General features: G+C 50.4%; 1 protein-coding gene across 4 annotated transcripts in view; it reads right to left on the reverse strand.

Annotated features, from left to right (window-relative positions):
* cdh4 (cadherin 4, type 1, R-cadherin (retinal)) overlaps positions 1 to 14472 on the reverse strand; it is a 139386-nt gene that overhangs the window by 26177 nt on the left and 98737 nt on the right. For all 4 annotated transcript variants that reach the window (XM_029149741.3, XM_029149739.3, XM_029149740.3 and 1 more), the window contains 3 exons: positions 13509 to 13691; positions 4109 to 4264; positions 793 to 937 (listed from right to left, as the gene is read on the reverse strand). In XM_029149741.3, the coding sequence (XP_029005574.1) occupies positions 793 to 937; positions 4109 to 4264; positions 13509 to 13691 (484 nt within the window). The remainder of the gene's footprint in view (positions 1 to 792; positions 938 to 4108; positions 4265 to 13508; positions 13692 to 14472) is intronic.

Genomic DNA, 14472 nt, shown 5'->3' on the forward strand with positions numbered 1-14472 from the left:
GGGGCAGACGAGTATAAAATGTCTCCTTGAACCTGTGCTGAGGATGAATCACACTCATTCTTGTTTACTTCACCTAAACGAGCAATTAGACTAACGCAGCTCTGCAGTCTCTTTCCTAATTAAAATTCACGGATTCGCAGGCCGACGGCCCGACTCCGCGCGGGATGACGGGGTTTGACCGGCAGCTCGGCACCTGAAACCGTGCCCACCGGAAACAACACAAACGCTGCCAGGAGTCACCGCTCAAAGAAGAGCCCAGCAATTATGCTTAGCGCGATACGTTGTTAATTGGCATCACAGATCGTCTCACGGCCTTATTTTGAAACTTCGGTGGTGGCGTGGTCTCTTTTTTTTTTTTTTTTTTTAACAAAGCTGAAAATATCAGAGTGAAAAGCGCAGAACGTTGCTTTTGGAATGTCTGGTTGCCCTCGCTAATTAGGAGCTCTGTACATAGAGCCACGCTCCAGGTCCGCGTCTCTCCATGCTCTGCGGAGTCTGATAATGATGCGTCCAACCAAGATACTGCAACACAAATATCTCATGAGCTCGCTGCTCCGCCAAGCAAACCAAAACTTCGACTTACAGCGAATTTACACTTCAAAATGTTGCTTTATTGCTGGAGTCCAGGCTCCTGTAAGGCCGCTGTTAAGACGGATGGAAAAAGTGCATTTGATTTGCAGCACTGGCATCAAATGCTGTCAAGCTCACGCTTTACAGTAAACGCTTTAGTAACGTTTCAAACAAACCCAGCCTTCAAAACGTCGCACTTCAATGGGGAAACGTCATTCTTACCCGGTTTGGATCCTTCAGCCACGGAGCCGTTGTAAACCTGGTTGTGAAACTCGGGCCGGTTGTCGTTCATGTCAATCACATAAATGTACAGATCGATGGGGTTCTCCACCTGGTTCCCATTCATGTCCACCGCATGCGCTCGCAGCTGTGAGGGTGTGAGGAGAGGAGAAGGATTAGAATTCAGCGCTGAATGTTAGTTTGGAATCAGCTGATATGAGTTTGTGCTGAAACACTTTGACTCTGTTAACAGGAAGCTCCATCCTCACAAACATGCGGGTTTCATGTCTGCCAACGGGGCACGAGTGCCCCTGTTGGCATCTTGGCACGGACCGGAGCAACACAGAGAGTAGTGAAATGTTCCAGACACACAAACAACACCTATTTTGTTGTTAGCACAGCCAGAGGCCTAAAATTCAGAGAGGTGTTGCTGTTCAAGCTGCAGGCTCGTTTTTTTTTTTTTTTTTTTTTTTTTTGCCGTGGACAATGTTTGTCTCGATTTGTTTTGACAAAGGCGGCTGTTCGGATGGATGTCTCCGACTGATCAGCTGTTCCTCGCCACAGACGCAGCGTGAGAATGGAAAGAACGAAGGACACGGGCATGAAAAAAAAAAAACAGAAACAGAAACAGCAGCGCAGGGAAATGGCGAATGGAGATGAGAGGGAGAGGAGCAGAATGACTGAGGCTTGTGCAAGTAAATGAGAGATGAAAACACAAAGCGGCAGTGTGTGTGTGTGTGTGTGTGTGTGTGTGTGTGTGTGTGTGTGTGTGTGTGTGTTTATGTTATGTGTGTGTTGTGGGGGGGTCTGAACAGGGAAGACTGACAAAAGCAATCATCATCTACTGTGGGATGCCTTAATCTCCAGCGCTGCTGTTACACACCCTCTACTCACCACCAATCCTCACTAATGATATCTAACATAACGCAGGGCTCTGTAATGGCCCTGGAACTAAACCAGCACTGTTCACCATGACTTACATTACTCTCATTCAATTGCCTAGAAATCCATATCCTCTGCAGTGATGTTATTCAATCACAGCTTGGCCCGGCGCTGAGGAGGGCTCGTCTCCTGGCTGAGCCCGTCACGCTGGCAGTGAAAATATTTAGCCGGCGACTGCGGCGTGGAGGAGGATCTGCCCGCCAGCCTGTTTACGGGAAGCCGTGATGCATTGTGGGGCGACGTGAAGGAATGAATGGCGGCACCTGCCTTCGCCGCGGCGCAGCGCTACTAATCATGTTGGGGGGGAGGGGGGGTTCTTTTTTTTTTGGTGCCTGTCCGTCAAAAGACCCCACGCCATCGCATCGAACATCGATTCAGACGCGCGGCCAATCAGATGAGCCCTCTTTAGCCACTAAATGATCCTCAAGATGCTGGTTTTCCATTGGCTGAAGCAGAGCAAACAAACATGGAGAGGAGAACCAACAAACAAACAAGCCCAATCTGTTTCTTCAGCTGTGGATGCTGCACGCTGAGGGTTGTGTGACTGTGTTATGTGCGACTGCCTCAGTGCATATGTGTGTGTGTGTGTATGACAATCTTAACATATGTGTGTTGTGTATGTGTACTGTATGTAGATTTTTCCAGCTCTCTTTCTTGCACGTATTTGTATATATATAGATATGTGTGTGTGTTTGTGTTACTATATTGACATCTCTGTGTGTATTGGAGTTCTGACTGGAGTATGAGTGTGTGAGCGTGTTTATGTGCTCAATGGAGGAATTGGAAATGTGATCTGAGGGCCTGGAGGGGTGGTGTGTGTGTATGTGTGTGTGTGCGTGCAGCACAGACTGCATGTATATGTGAGCCGGCATCAGTATTCTGCAGGGTGAGCTTTAGTATGAGTGGACCAGCCACACTGGAGGAATACATGGAGTTTGTGTTTGGCCCATTGGCTCTTTCCCCAGCACATACACATGCTGCACTTGTTTGGTACTTCCAGGGAGCCTTAACAGCTTCCACTAAGTTCTCTTTGTGGCACTTTTCCTTCTTTGCCGGTCATTTGAGTTATTTAGACGTTAGCTGTGTATCCTCATTAGTGTGTGTTCACTGATGCTTCATCAGGCTTTTTAAAGGATTATCGCCGCACCTCCACACAAGCGGACATTCAGCCACAGTATAAGTAGCCACACTACAACTGGCACTGTTGGTTTGTTGGCCAGGTGCTGAATTATTTAGTTTAGTATCTCAACAACTACTGTACCAGATGGACTAGACACTTCATGCGCAGACAATGCATCCGAGCGGTTTTGCCCTTGTCTTCTCTCTGCAAAAACAACAGCATCCCCATAAATGTTATCAGCGTCTCAATTCTGACTAGTTAATGTCAACAAGCCAACACACCTGCATTCAGACTGCTGGTTGCATACAGTACGGACACACACCTCTCTGCTGTGTGGTGCACAAGCTTCCTCGTTTAATAAAAATCCTTCTTAAATTTTTATCCCTTTATGAAAAAAATATGCTTGAATTCCTTCCTGCACCTTTTAATTTCTTGCAGACGTTGGGGTGAAAGCGTCTCACGACGGTATTTTCATATTTGCTGTGGTTCTCCCGGTGACTTAATGACTCACGGTGGGCCTGTGTGTGCCAGCGCTCAGGCTAACACCCACTCTCCTCACCTCGCAGATCACTTCCCCCTAGCGCCAGTCTGTCAAACACAGCAGCCTCGTCTCTCTTTTCACTTGAACCCCAAACTAACAAGCAAAGTTTGGCCTTCGAGAGCGCGCAGCAGTTCCCGGGAACTTCCTGTCAAATAAAAAGGAAAGTAAGCAATGGACTAAATTTCCCCTGGGTCAAACGCTGGCTGCACTCTCCCACACTAAATCATACATCACATCACAAGCAGCATGGGTCCGCGGAAGCCTAAATAGGAGCCGCATTCAACTTGAAGTGCCCTCGACCCAACGTGCTGGTTTCACTTCGGGGGCCGCGTCGGAGCTGAACTCTGTGCCGAGTGGCCGTCCTTTCCAGGGGACCAATAACCGGGCTGCTTTATTGATCTCAATTTGCTGGTTGAATGTAATAGCAGGTGTGGGGAGAGAACAAATGCGAGCGGCGGATGTGGGACGCGCGGTAACAAGAGGCTCCTGTAAGACTCCGCGTGGGGCACGCGCAACACGTGGAGGCACAACACGGATCAGGGCGACCACCGCGCGGAGCTTTGCGGCGCCGCGCTTCCCCTGGTGCTCAGAGAGGCTGAAGAGATGCTCCGCTTCCCATCCTCCCGGGAGATGGATACGGGAGGCGGCCGGAGGAAAACAGGACAGCGGCACCGCAAGGGAAACAGGTCCAGAAGAGGAAGGCGGCGCAGCCTTACGTGGAAGGACGCTCTCTCCTCCCTGTCCAGCGGCTGCGTGACGAACATGTTGCCGCTGATGGGATCGATGTTGTAGATGCCGCTCGGGGGCTGATCGGCGCCGGCGCCCGTGATGCTGTAGCGGATGCCGACATCCTTGTCCTGATCCGAGCGGATCTGAGGAAGCAGAGACAGACAAACAAGTTCAGCAGAGAGGAAAAGCTGTTTTTTAGGCCCGGCTTTTCAGGGCTTCCCCCCCCCCCCCCCGCACTCGCAGCAGAAGCGCAACATGCCGTCGGACCGCGGCGAGTGCCGAGGAACATGGAGGAAAGTCCGAAAAAAACATCGGTAAAAAGGTCGCTTTTCTTTTGTTCTAGCAATTTGCACCTACAGCTCGAAACCACGTCCTGACTAATGTGGAACTGATTCACGCTGCTACACCGCGTCAGAGTGACGCCGAACGCCTCAATGAGTCAATCCACCCTTAACAACTCAGCTTCCTCAGTCTCCATTGAGTTCCTGTGTACAGTGAGTTTACAGAGAATAAACAATCACCTGGATATTAGATGAGGAGTCAGACAGCAACCTGTCACAGTAGTGGAGGATGAGACTTTCAAATGTGTATAGTGTCTGATTAGACTTTGTTTAATTTAAATACACCATCAATAATTGACTCATTCAATCTGTAGTTCGAGAGACCAGTGTTTTTTCTTTTAAGTCTGTTAGTTACATTATCAATAATTTATCAATCACTTTAACAACAGATTTTTGCCATAATAATTTTATGAACAACAAAACTCTATCCGTCATCCGCTTAAAATACAGATCCTGGACCAGTTCAGTGTATCTACATACAGTATAATAGATTTAACCCTGGTTATATCAGGTTCTGAACTCGCTGACTGTTTCTTTATTGAGACCGAACCATCACTATGGTTACAAGTCAGGGGGAATAATCACAGAGTCAAATGGAGAAAAGGGAAAAAGGAAGGGTTTGGCTTTTTCTCTCTATCCTTCCCTTCCCCTCCTATGCAATTTTCTTGGTCTGTGGGGCTACAGATCATGCATGAAAATGAAATTACTTCATCCGTTCAGCGGTGACTGCAGCCTCTGCATAAAACATCTCTCTGTTTGAACATGATACTCTCTCTCTCTCTCTTAATTTCCAACGTGGCCCTTCCCGAGCGCTCTCCCCCGAGCCTCTGCAGCTGCAGCTGTCATTTCGCGAGCTCACTTCACACAGGAGTCGCACAGTTTCAGCCGAGACGCGCGGCGTTGTGCGGCTTTCATCCGGCGGCGGCGGCGTGCGGATGGCGCGCGTGGCTTTGCAAACAGCCACTGATCACAATTAGCATTATCATATGCCCACCATCTGCCAATCAAATGAAAATCGGGCATAAATAACAACACGACCCTCGTAATGAGTGTCATCTATTAGGATAATAAAGAGATTGTGCATTTCAGCCGTGACGCTGTGTCTGCTCTTAGCCGTGAAGGAGACAAACACGTTTAGGCTTCACAAGTGAGGCGCAAACACAAAAAGTCCCGTCTCGGCCTCCCTCCACTGCGTTTCGGCATGCAAGGATTTCATGGGTGCATAAGAGGCAGCTTGTAGCCATGTATGTGAGTGTAGTGAAGTGTTTGACAGGCAGGGGATTCTCTGTCTGCGCACCAAAGCGCAGATCAAAAGGACCAGCTCAGATCAATAATTCACAAGGCCGCCATGTGGGAAACGCACATATGAAATTTTCACCTGCCACGGGTTTGCGCTTCTGCATGCGGACGTGAGCGCGGTTCGCTGTCTGAGTGTGTGCGTGTGTGTGCGTGTGAGCCGTCTCTTCAGTGTAACTTCAAAGCAGGCCGCGTGTCGCCGGCACGTCGGCGTAATCGCCCCCGGAGGAGACAAAAGGAGCTTCTACACGTCATGTGGCCTCTGCTTCCACGCCTGCTTAGAATTCCACATCCACGCCACCTGAGACCAGATGTCACATTCGCTGGTGTCTCTTAATGAAGAAGCTTTATATCAATAAATTGAATAAATGGAGACGCGCGGCCGGTCGGAGTCCTGGGAATCCCGTGAGTGACAACTTCTCAATTGAGCCGTTTGAATTGAATGCTAATGATGAAAACTGGGATTCCTGCGCTCTCTGCACACATCACTCCCCCTTCAACTCCAGCGCCTCCTGGCAGCGCGGCCGGCCACTAATCACGCTAAAAATAGCAGGAGGAGCCAGTTGCGGGGGGCTTAACTGGCTGCCGTCGCCGTCAGATCCGACCAGACACCAGATAAGTGACCTATTTGTAGCTCTTTCAGAATGATCTCCTTGATTACTGACAACTGTTGGGATCCCGCGGGACCAGCTATCAGCGTGAGAAGATAGATGGAGAGGTAGCGGGGACCCAGGCAGCGAACGCAACGGGGAGCTGGGGGAAATTAGATGAAGAATTAGTGTTCTGTTAAAACTCCTTGGGGTGACGGAAGGCGCGCAAACAGACAGAGGGAGGCGAACGGAGAGGAATACATTTCCATTTATTGAGCAGAACGGCTGGCTGCCTAATTAGCGCGCTGTGAAGTTTCACTGTGTCCAAATCTCTGTTAATTGATCCAACCCTCTGTGATCGCCCTGTCGGCATAAATAGTTGGATGCCTACATAAACATGGACCAGTTTGGCGTCTATTTGATGGGTCGGCTCAGACGCACTTCTAGGGAAACGGAAGCGAAGGGAGCTGCCGTGCGAAGGCCGCACACGTGTGGAGACGACGACGCATTTAATCCACACGAACGTCTCTGCATCCTGCATTTCGTAACCAGGGCTGAACGCTGGTTACGCGAGGATGATGGTGCGTATGCAGAAGGTATGTGGAACGAAAGCCAGGCGGCATCATGGGACGACCAGTGCCAGGCACTCGGGGCACAGACACATGACTGAACTCCTCTGGCCGCATCTCAGTCACACTTTCGCTGTCATAGCTGTCAACTGTAATTAAGACAGCGCCTGCCAAACACCCAGACGCCTTTAATAGAAGCTACTTATTGACTGGGTGCCTCAGATGCTCCTGCTCCGCTTTTAGACTCGCTCTCCCACACGTCCCGAGCGTCTGCGCACGGGAACTGACAATGCGGTAATTTATCTAATGATGAAAACACAATTCTGTATTCTCAGCGCCCAAATTCAAACTGCTCCGAGTCAGGATTAGCCAGAAGTATTCAGTCTTTAGCGCCGGATGGTTGTCTGTTCGTATAAAATCAGAACAAGCAGAACAATCACAGGATTATTTATTTATTTTCAGGGACCCCCCCCCCCCCCCCAGGATGATTTCATTTCCAGTCATTGTGAGATTTCTAATTCCCTTTTGCTTTACAGTTTCTTCACACACTGGTTCTAATCGACTCGGGGGATTCGCACACCAGCCGGCGAATGGCTTCAAAACGCGTTTTGAGTGTTTTGCATGCTACCTCGGAAGATAAATGGCAGTTCCGGCACCTTAGCGAGTGCTTTTAAAGGAGAGAAAATGACACTGTGGTGCCGGAGTAGACAATTGATTTTTTTTTTCTATCTTGAGCAGTCTGAATTCTGTGTCACCGCTGGGGTTAAAAGATTCAGATCTAACAATAAACCTTTGCGCGCATCGGGTGCTGGAGAGGCTCCCAAACATTAGTCACTGCAAATGGGTGAGCCGCAGTGTTAAACAGCATTATCAAACGCGTCTGTGCATCTGCGAGCTACACAGGAGTCCTCCGGAATGGCTGTGTTTGATAATGTCTCATCCGTTTCTGCTTACGCGGCACCGGCGCCTCTTTGTCGAGCGCGAGCGAAATGGCAAAACTACAGGCATTTTTTTTTTTAACTTTCCCTTAAATTTGAGTTTGGCGTCGCTTTGATCTGCGCGTCGCTCTTCAAAGCTCACGTGCACGGTCTTCAGACGGGGGCGAGGAATTCAAACGCCCCGATGGGCCGTCCACACAGGCGTCTGACGAAGTGACGGAGGAGGAAATAGGGAAGACGGGGGATGAAAGACACAGGAGGATGTGCGGACAAAACGGAAACGAAATTTCCAATTAGAGAAAATGTGGGGGAGCCTTCAAACTCTCCTACCTACAAAATACGGCGATAACCTGGTGATGAAGAGGAGTAAGAGCTGTCAGTTTAGCTGGCGCCGGGAGAGAAGACGGGTGCAGAGGGTTTTAAAAATAGTCACACAGGAGAAGCTGCAGGTTTAATATCAGGTAAAAACCACTGAGAGTCTCCCTGATACGCACGATTAACGGCCGTGTCTGCAGACCGGGCTATTATGGAGCCAGAACCAGACGGCAAATGAAACCAGCTCCCAAACACTTCCTTTGCATCTCCACACCCACGTTTTTCATTTGGTGCGCTCCGTGTTTGTCTGTCCCTCGCTCTCCCCAGCTCCTCTCTCCCAACGGGAGGCGAAGCAAACACATTCCCATCAATACAAACGAGCCCGGACCTGTGGAAGGGCCGCTCTCCCCCAACGTCGGCCTTTCAAGCCCTTTTGAGCTTCCGAGGTTTCCTGAGGTAACGTTCCTCTGATGTGGATTCGGATTTTAAGATAATGGGGCAGGTTTTTTTTTTTCCTTTAATATTTTGGCAGTTCAAGCAAACAAAGCTGAAGCCTGTAGAGGGCGAAGTTTTCCTCCCGCCAGAGGAGCCGCTTTAATGTGATGCATAAGTGGAAAAGACAATCCAGTTATAGCTGAGTGTGGAAAGAGGGAGGAAGCTTAGAGGAAACACATCTGAGAAAGCTGAGGTATTGTCAAGTAATATGTCTTTTAATAAAGAGCCGAAAGTATTCTGAATGCTGACAGCCTATCCAATAAATAACCTTCAAAAGGAAGCTTTGGGCTTTCTCTGCTATGAAGTCTTCAGATGAGGCTTTTTTATCCTCATCACATCACATATATCTGGAGGTTGCACCAGAGAGTTTGACCATGAAGCTTTCTGACATCTTTCTCTTACACTCAAATACCATCCGTCTCCTTCCCGTCCGTCATCCGTCAATGTGGGTGAAACAAAGATGTCCGGCAGCTTTAGCTCGAAAATAGATTAGCTGGTTTCTCCCGCCCACGTGTACAGTATGGACGCATGTGCACATGGCTGCCTCCGCCTCGCATCATTAAGCAGGCGCAGGAATGGAATGTAAGATTGGAAAAAAAAAACAAAAGAACGGGGCAATTAGAGGGAGAACAAATATTAATGGGAGTTAAGAAGTGACTCACAAACCCAATTACAGCATTAGCTGGGCAATTTAGATGAGCTCTGCGAGAGTCCTGTTGAAATGTACCAGCGGTCTCTCCGCATTAACAATGGCATTAATTCCCATGGTTCAAAGCGAGGGAGAAGAATGGAGCCCATGCATGCGCTCGCTCTTCTTTTTAAAGACAGCCGCGTTCCCTAATTCTTCCACAGGCAACGAGGAGACGGCACAGGCCCGGTTCTGCCCCGCCCGTCCGCCCGACGCCACGCCGGCCACGGAACCCTGGAGGGATCCAACTCGTTAAACGGCAGCCTTCTCCCGCTGTACCCGCCACTTCCCGAAAAAGCACAACCGGTAAACTGTTCACGCGCGTCTTCCGCGAACGGAAGCGTCCCACGAGATAATTATAGCGCCGAGGCGTTTAGCTGCTGGATGCCTGAACGAAGGGAGAAAACAAGGCAGAGAGACAGATAGAGTTCCGAACAGTGGGAAGCTTTCTGCTGCTCCTGCACTTTTCCACTCCACCTTCTGCCATTGTAAAAAATCGCCTCCCTCAACCCGAGGGGCCGCCACGCCATCCCATAAGAGCCACGCGGCCCTGACAGCCTGGCCAATCAGTGGCACCCTGAGGCGAGCTGAGAGCCCTTCTGGCATGCCTGAGGCGAGGGGGGGCCAGCCAATCATTTAGAGGGCCAGGCAAGAAAGGAGGGACACGCTTGGCTCAGGGAGCTGCCGAGGCTGCCAATGGGAGTCCAGAGGGGAGTTCAAGTGGCTCAGAGGGAGGCTGCCAGAGGGGTCAGGGTGGACCGGGGCAGACTGACAGTTATTTAGCGAAAGGCTGAGCTCCGTGTCACTCACGGCAGCGCTCAGCCTTTGTACTACTGGGCCGGCTCTAATGGGACTGTCACCTTCTAATTGTCCAACCGGGGGGATGCTGAGGATGACAAAGCGGCACGGAGGCGCACGAAACGCAGACAAAAGGCGGCGACGCCGACACAAATTGACAGACGCACGCACACATGCCCCCCCGAGACACAGGAATAACATGCCAGCGAACAAAAGACCAGTGCAGTGACACATAAATTGTCCTTTTATGCTGCAGGACATCTGAAGAACACAGACTGGACTAAGCTGTCCTGCATGTATATATATATTGATATGCATTGAACTCATGACGGTTTATGACCTGAAAACGTATATACACACTTCAGGCCTAGAAAAAGAAGAGGCGGGTTCTTAGAGCAGGTGTGTGACGCCGACAACATTGTTAGCGTGGATGAGGATTCCGGGACACTCTCCGAGGATCGTCGAGCGTCGGGGGGAAGAAGGAATCAGGCGACCTGATTTGAACCGGAACGAGACGAGTCAAAAAGGAGCGGCGTCTGTGCCTTGATGCTAAAATCAAACTCGCGGAGACGTTACGCAACGTAACGCGTCGCCCTTTGATACAATCATGACCGCGTTGTACAAAATGTAACGTAACACACTTACAAACAGCGTGGCTTTAAGTGTTAGTGCCTCATTAATGTGATGATGAATCAGCTTATTTGTAAGTAACAAACATTTCGATGAATGAGGGCGTGATAGCGTGTGTTTCGAGACACAATGGACACGATGCACTTCGACGAACAAGGGACCAGCAATGAGACGAGCTGATCCAGACGACTTTTACAGACTCATTATGAGTGTAATGGAACACACGGCGCCGTGCTGTAAATAACCCCCCGTGTCTTCATCCATGAGCAAACACCGTTACCATCTTATGAACGCACACACACGTCGCTCAACATCGACACAACGGGACGGTCCTCGTTTGTGAGAAGTCCGGCTTTCTTCAGCCGAAGTTAACTTGTGCGGTGGGCGACGATAATCACTTGTTTTTGGGCTTGTTTGCCTTTGATGAGATCCATCCAAACAAGTCGGTCTGCGGCCATTGTGTCCGCGACACGGCTGCTGACACGGGGCTGCGTTGCCTTCTATTAGTCATGAGCGCCGCTGTAATGGGCTATTCAGGATAATGAGGTGCAGCACTCGAAAATGCCAGCTCACCTGTTCACCTTAAGATCATCATTTCCCCACAACACTGTGAATGTATGATAAAGATATCATTACAGATAAAGATATCATTACGGCTACATTCAGCTCCTGGGAAAGGGCAAAGAGTCACGCAGAGAGCAGAAGAAACAGCGTCTCCTCAGTTCTCGTCCCTCGGCCGCGGAATCGCGCCGTATTAAAATAACCGCGCTCAATTATTTGCAGCGGGCGCTGTTGGCTCCTTCGTCCCAACGGAGGGTCAGAGAGGAGGCGGCGTTAAACGCGAGGAGGATCTCCTCTCTCCAGCGATGGGAGCGCTTTCCATCAGCTTCGCCTCATCGCCCGTCGTGGAGGTGCTGCAGGAGACGGTTATGGGAGAGCCACAAATGGCCTGAAACTAATGTCGGCCTTCCTCGCCCTGCAGATTTACAGCTCCCTCCGAAGGCGTGCTGTTTTTCCAGCCGCCTTTTCTTTTTTTCCCAGAGTTCGATGGTCCACTGTACTCCTTCTAACTTAACCAAAGCTATTTTCTAATCTCTCCATTTCTACTGCTCATAGATTTGCCACATGAAAGCTTCAAAGCACATTAGCTTGTACCTGCGCTCACAGTTCTCTCGCCACATCAAAGCGGCGGCCGGCCGGCGCCGCGGTCCTCCTTCGGCGCCGCTATGTGGCTCGCATCAGTCGAAGCCTGGTGATTACACGCTGAGGGTTAATTGTTCGCTTTTGAAGCGAGCGAACTTTAAGGCGTCGGTGAAACGCAGGCAACGAGAAGCTCAAAGCGTTTCCGCGGCGTCCTGAAATCGAGGGCGTGAGCGGGACAAGTTGTCGTCCAGTCAGAGCGGAGCGGACGGAGCGGCGGCGTCACATCCCCCATGGTGCACTGCTTCCAGCCGACACGCGGCTGGGTCGGGTCGGGACGCACTTACAAGCCGTGCTCGATGTTTTTGCACATAAACAAACAGGGCCACACGCACAAAGGGAGCTCTGGGGGTTTAATCCAGCCGACATGTGAAGAGGGGATAAAAGAGTGTCCGTTTCCCGTTTGGTGCCTCCCCCGATGCTTTGTGTGTTTGTGTGTAAGTGTGTGTGTATACGTGTGCTTGTAAGAGTAAGTGTTTCCACGCTTTGGTGGGAAATCTGCCGTCTTTCTTGGTTGAAAGGCGATTTCCGTAATCCGGGAGTGTAAGCCCCGCTGTACAAATGGGCGTAAGGGACTTTGCTTGGCTGTGTGTGTGTGTGTGTGTGTGTGTATCAGAGAGCATGTCTGTCTGAGAGGCCGATAAGAGGCAGTGGGTGAGCGGAGCCGAGGTGACGGCACCGAGCCGACACCGTGAGAAACGTGCCGTCGATTGGCAATATTTTGTTAATCACCGTTATTAAGTACGAACCACAGCGTTCGTATCGCAGAGTGTTACAGAGCTGCTGTGCAAAAAGCACGGGAGCTCCTGCATCCACACCTTTTCCTAGCGGGAGCTCGGTGTGACACGGACATAAAGTGGATAAGTGAAGATGCATGTAGAGAAAATGATCGGATCGGCTGTGACAGCCAACAAGATGACTTCACCCTCAAACAGGGAGAATATGTGCATCTGTCTAACGATGAGGCAACACGTGTCCAGCATCATCACGGTCCCTGAACAGATCAGTCCGGTTCCTATAAAAACTGTTACTGTACATTACAGGTATGTGGCTATTAACAGATGTACAGCAGAGAGCAGATTCTCCAGAGTAACTCTTCCGTCTATTCTTCTGGGAAGCAAGCAGGACGTCTGCGCTCCTGCCACACAAGCAAGGATTATTATTATTTTTTTTCATCTATGCGTCTGCGGCGCCCAGAGGCACAGCAGACAAATCACCTGACATCATGACTTAAATCAGAAACAAGAGCAGCGTTTTGGCCTGCTGGGCGTGCCCCTAACAGAAATCACTAAGACGCTGAATCTCATGGTGATTGGAGCAGATATTGCACCGCGTTCCCTCTTGTCTCCCGCCCGGTCAAAGCAAGATTGTTCTGCAGAAATAACACTGCGCGCGTTTGGGGCGGGCCCGCCTCGCCGTCCGTCGAATCTTTGCTCGGCAAGGAAAAGTTTTCAAAGCTCATGAAGCCGTGCGGCGTCGGCGCGAGGCGCGTGGCATTTTAATGAAATTACACCGTGTGTCACTCACCCTGACGAGCATATGAGGAAAGGGTCCTCTGGAGTTTTCAGGCACGTTGATGGGCGGGATGACCCAGTCCCTCTTCTGTCGCCTCAGCCCGTTGGCGGAGGAGCCGCGCTGGTGTCTTCGAGGAAACTTAATGACTCTGGGCTGGGAGTCCCACACTCGTGACAGCATCTCTTCTATGCCGACCTGGAATAAAAATAAAAAGCCAAATATATCATGTCCCATCGCGTCTTGCAGTGAATAACCTGCAGCGCGTTGCCACTGACGAATGCATCCTCACGGTGACAGGTCGGGAGATGAATCTTTACCTAAGTGCCGTAAATGACACGTTTCCCCCTCTTCTAAAATTGAAACTAAAATACTGCATGTCAACCTCGCCATTCTCCGTTTTGGGAAAGTGACAGAAGCAAATGAAAACACAAATGGGCTGTTTTTTTTTTTGCGGATGCTGCTTCATTGTCTTTCAGGAGGCCCCTGGCGAGACAACTGAGCCTGCCCAGGCCGCGGGCGGCTGCCTAGGAAGGCGAGCCCCCCCCCAGGCTGCAGTACGTGGCTGGGTTGGGCCCACGGAGGAGCTGCGCTTTGTCTGCATGCTGCCGCTGCTCCAAGCAGACCGCGTTACACTCCCACCCCTCGTCCCCTCTGTCCCCGGCGAGGATGCAGAAACAATGTGTCGCCGTGCCCCGATTGTGGCCCGTCGTTCGTTAAGACGAGGCGTTGATGAAATACCGGCGTAGTAATAAGCGGAATGCCTTCCGGCCAGTGGAGATGAGCTCCAAATGTCAGACATTTCTAATGAGATGTTTTTTTTCGGTAAAAACTCACAAACAGTGCGTGGATTTTCCAGCCTATGCTTATAAGAAGCATCGTCCTCTATAGGGAACACACAGTATGGGTGTATACACAGCCCTCCCGCCCCCTGCAATGATTTCCCCAGCTGCAGCTGCAGAAGGAAGATTGTGCTCTT

Source organism: Betta splendens, chromosome 5, assembly GCF_900634795.4.
Source record: "Betta splendens chromosome 5, fBetSpl5.4, whole genome shotgun sequence".
In the NCBI taxonomy this organism is placed as follows: Eukaryota; Metazoa; Chordata; class Actinopteri; order Anabantiformes; family Osphronemidae; genus Betta; species Betta splendens.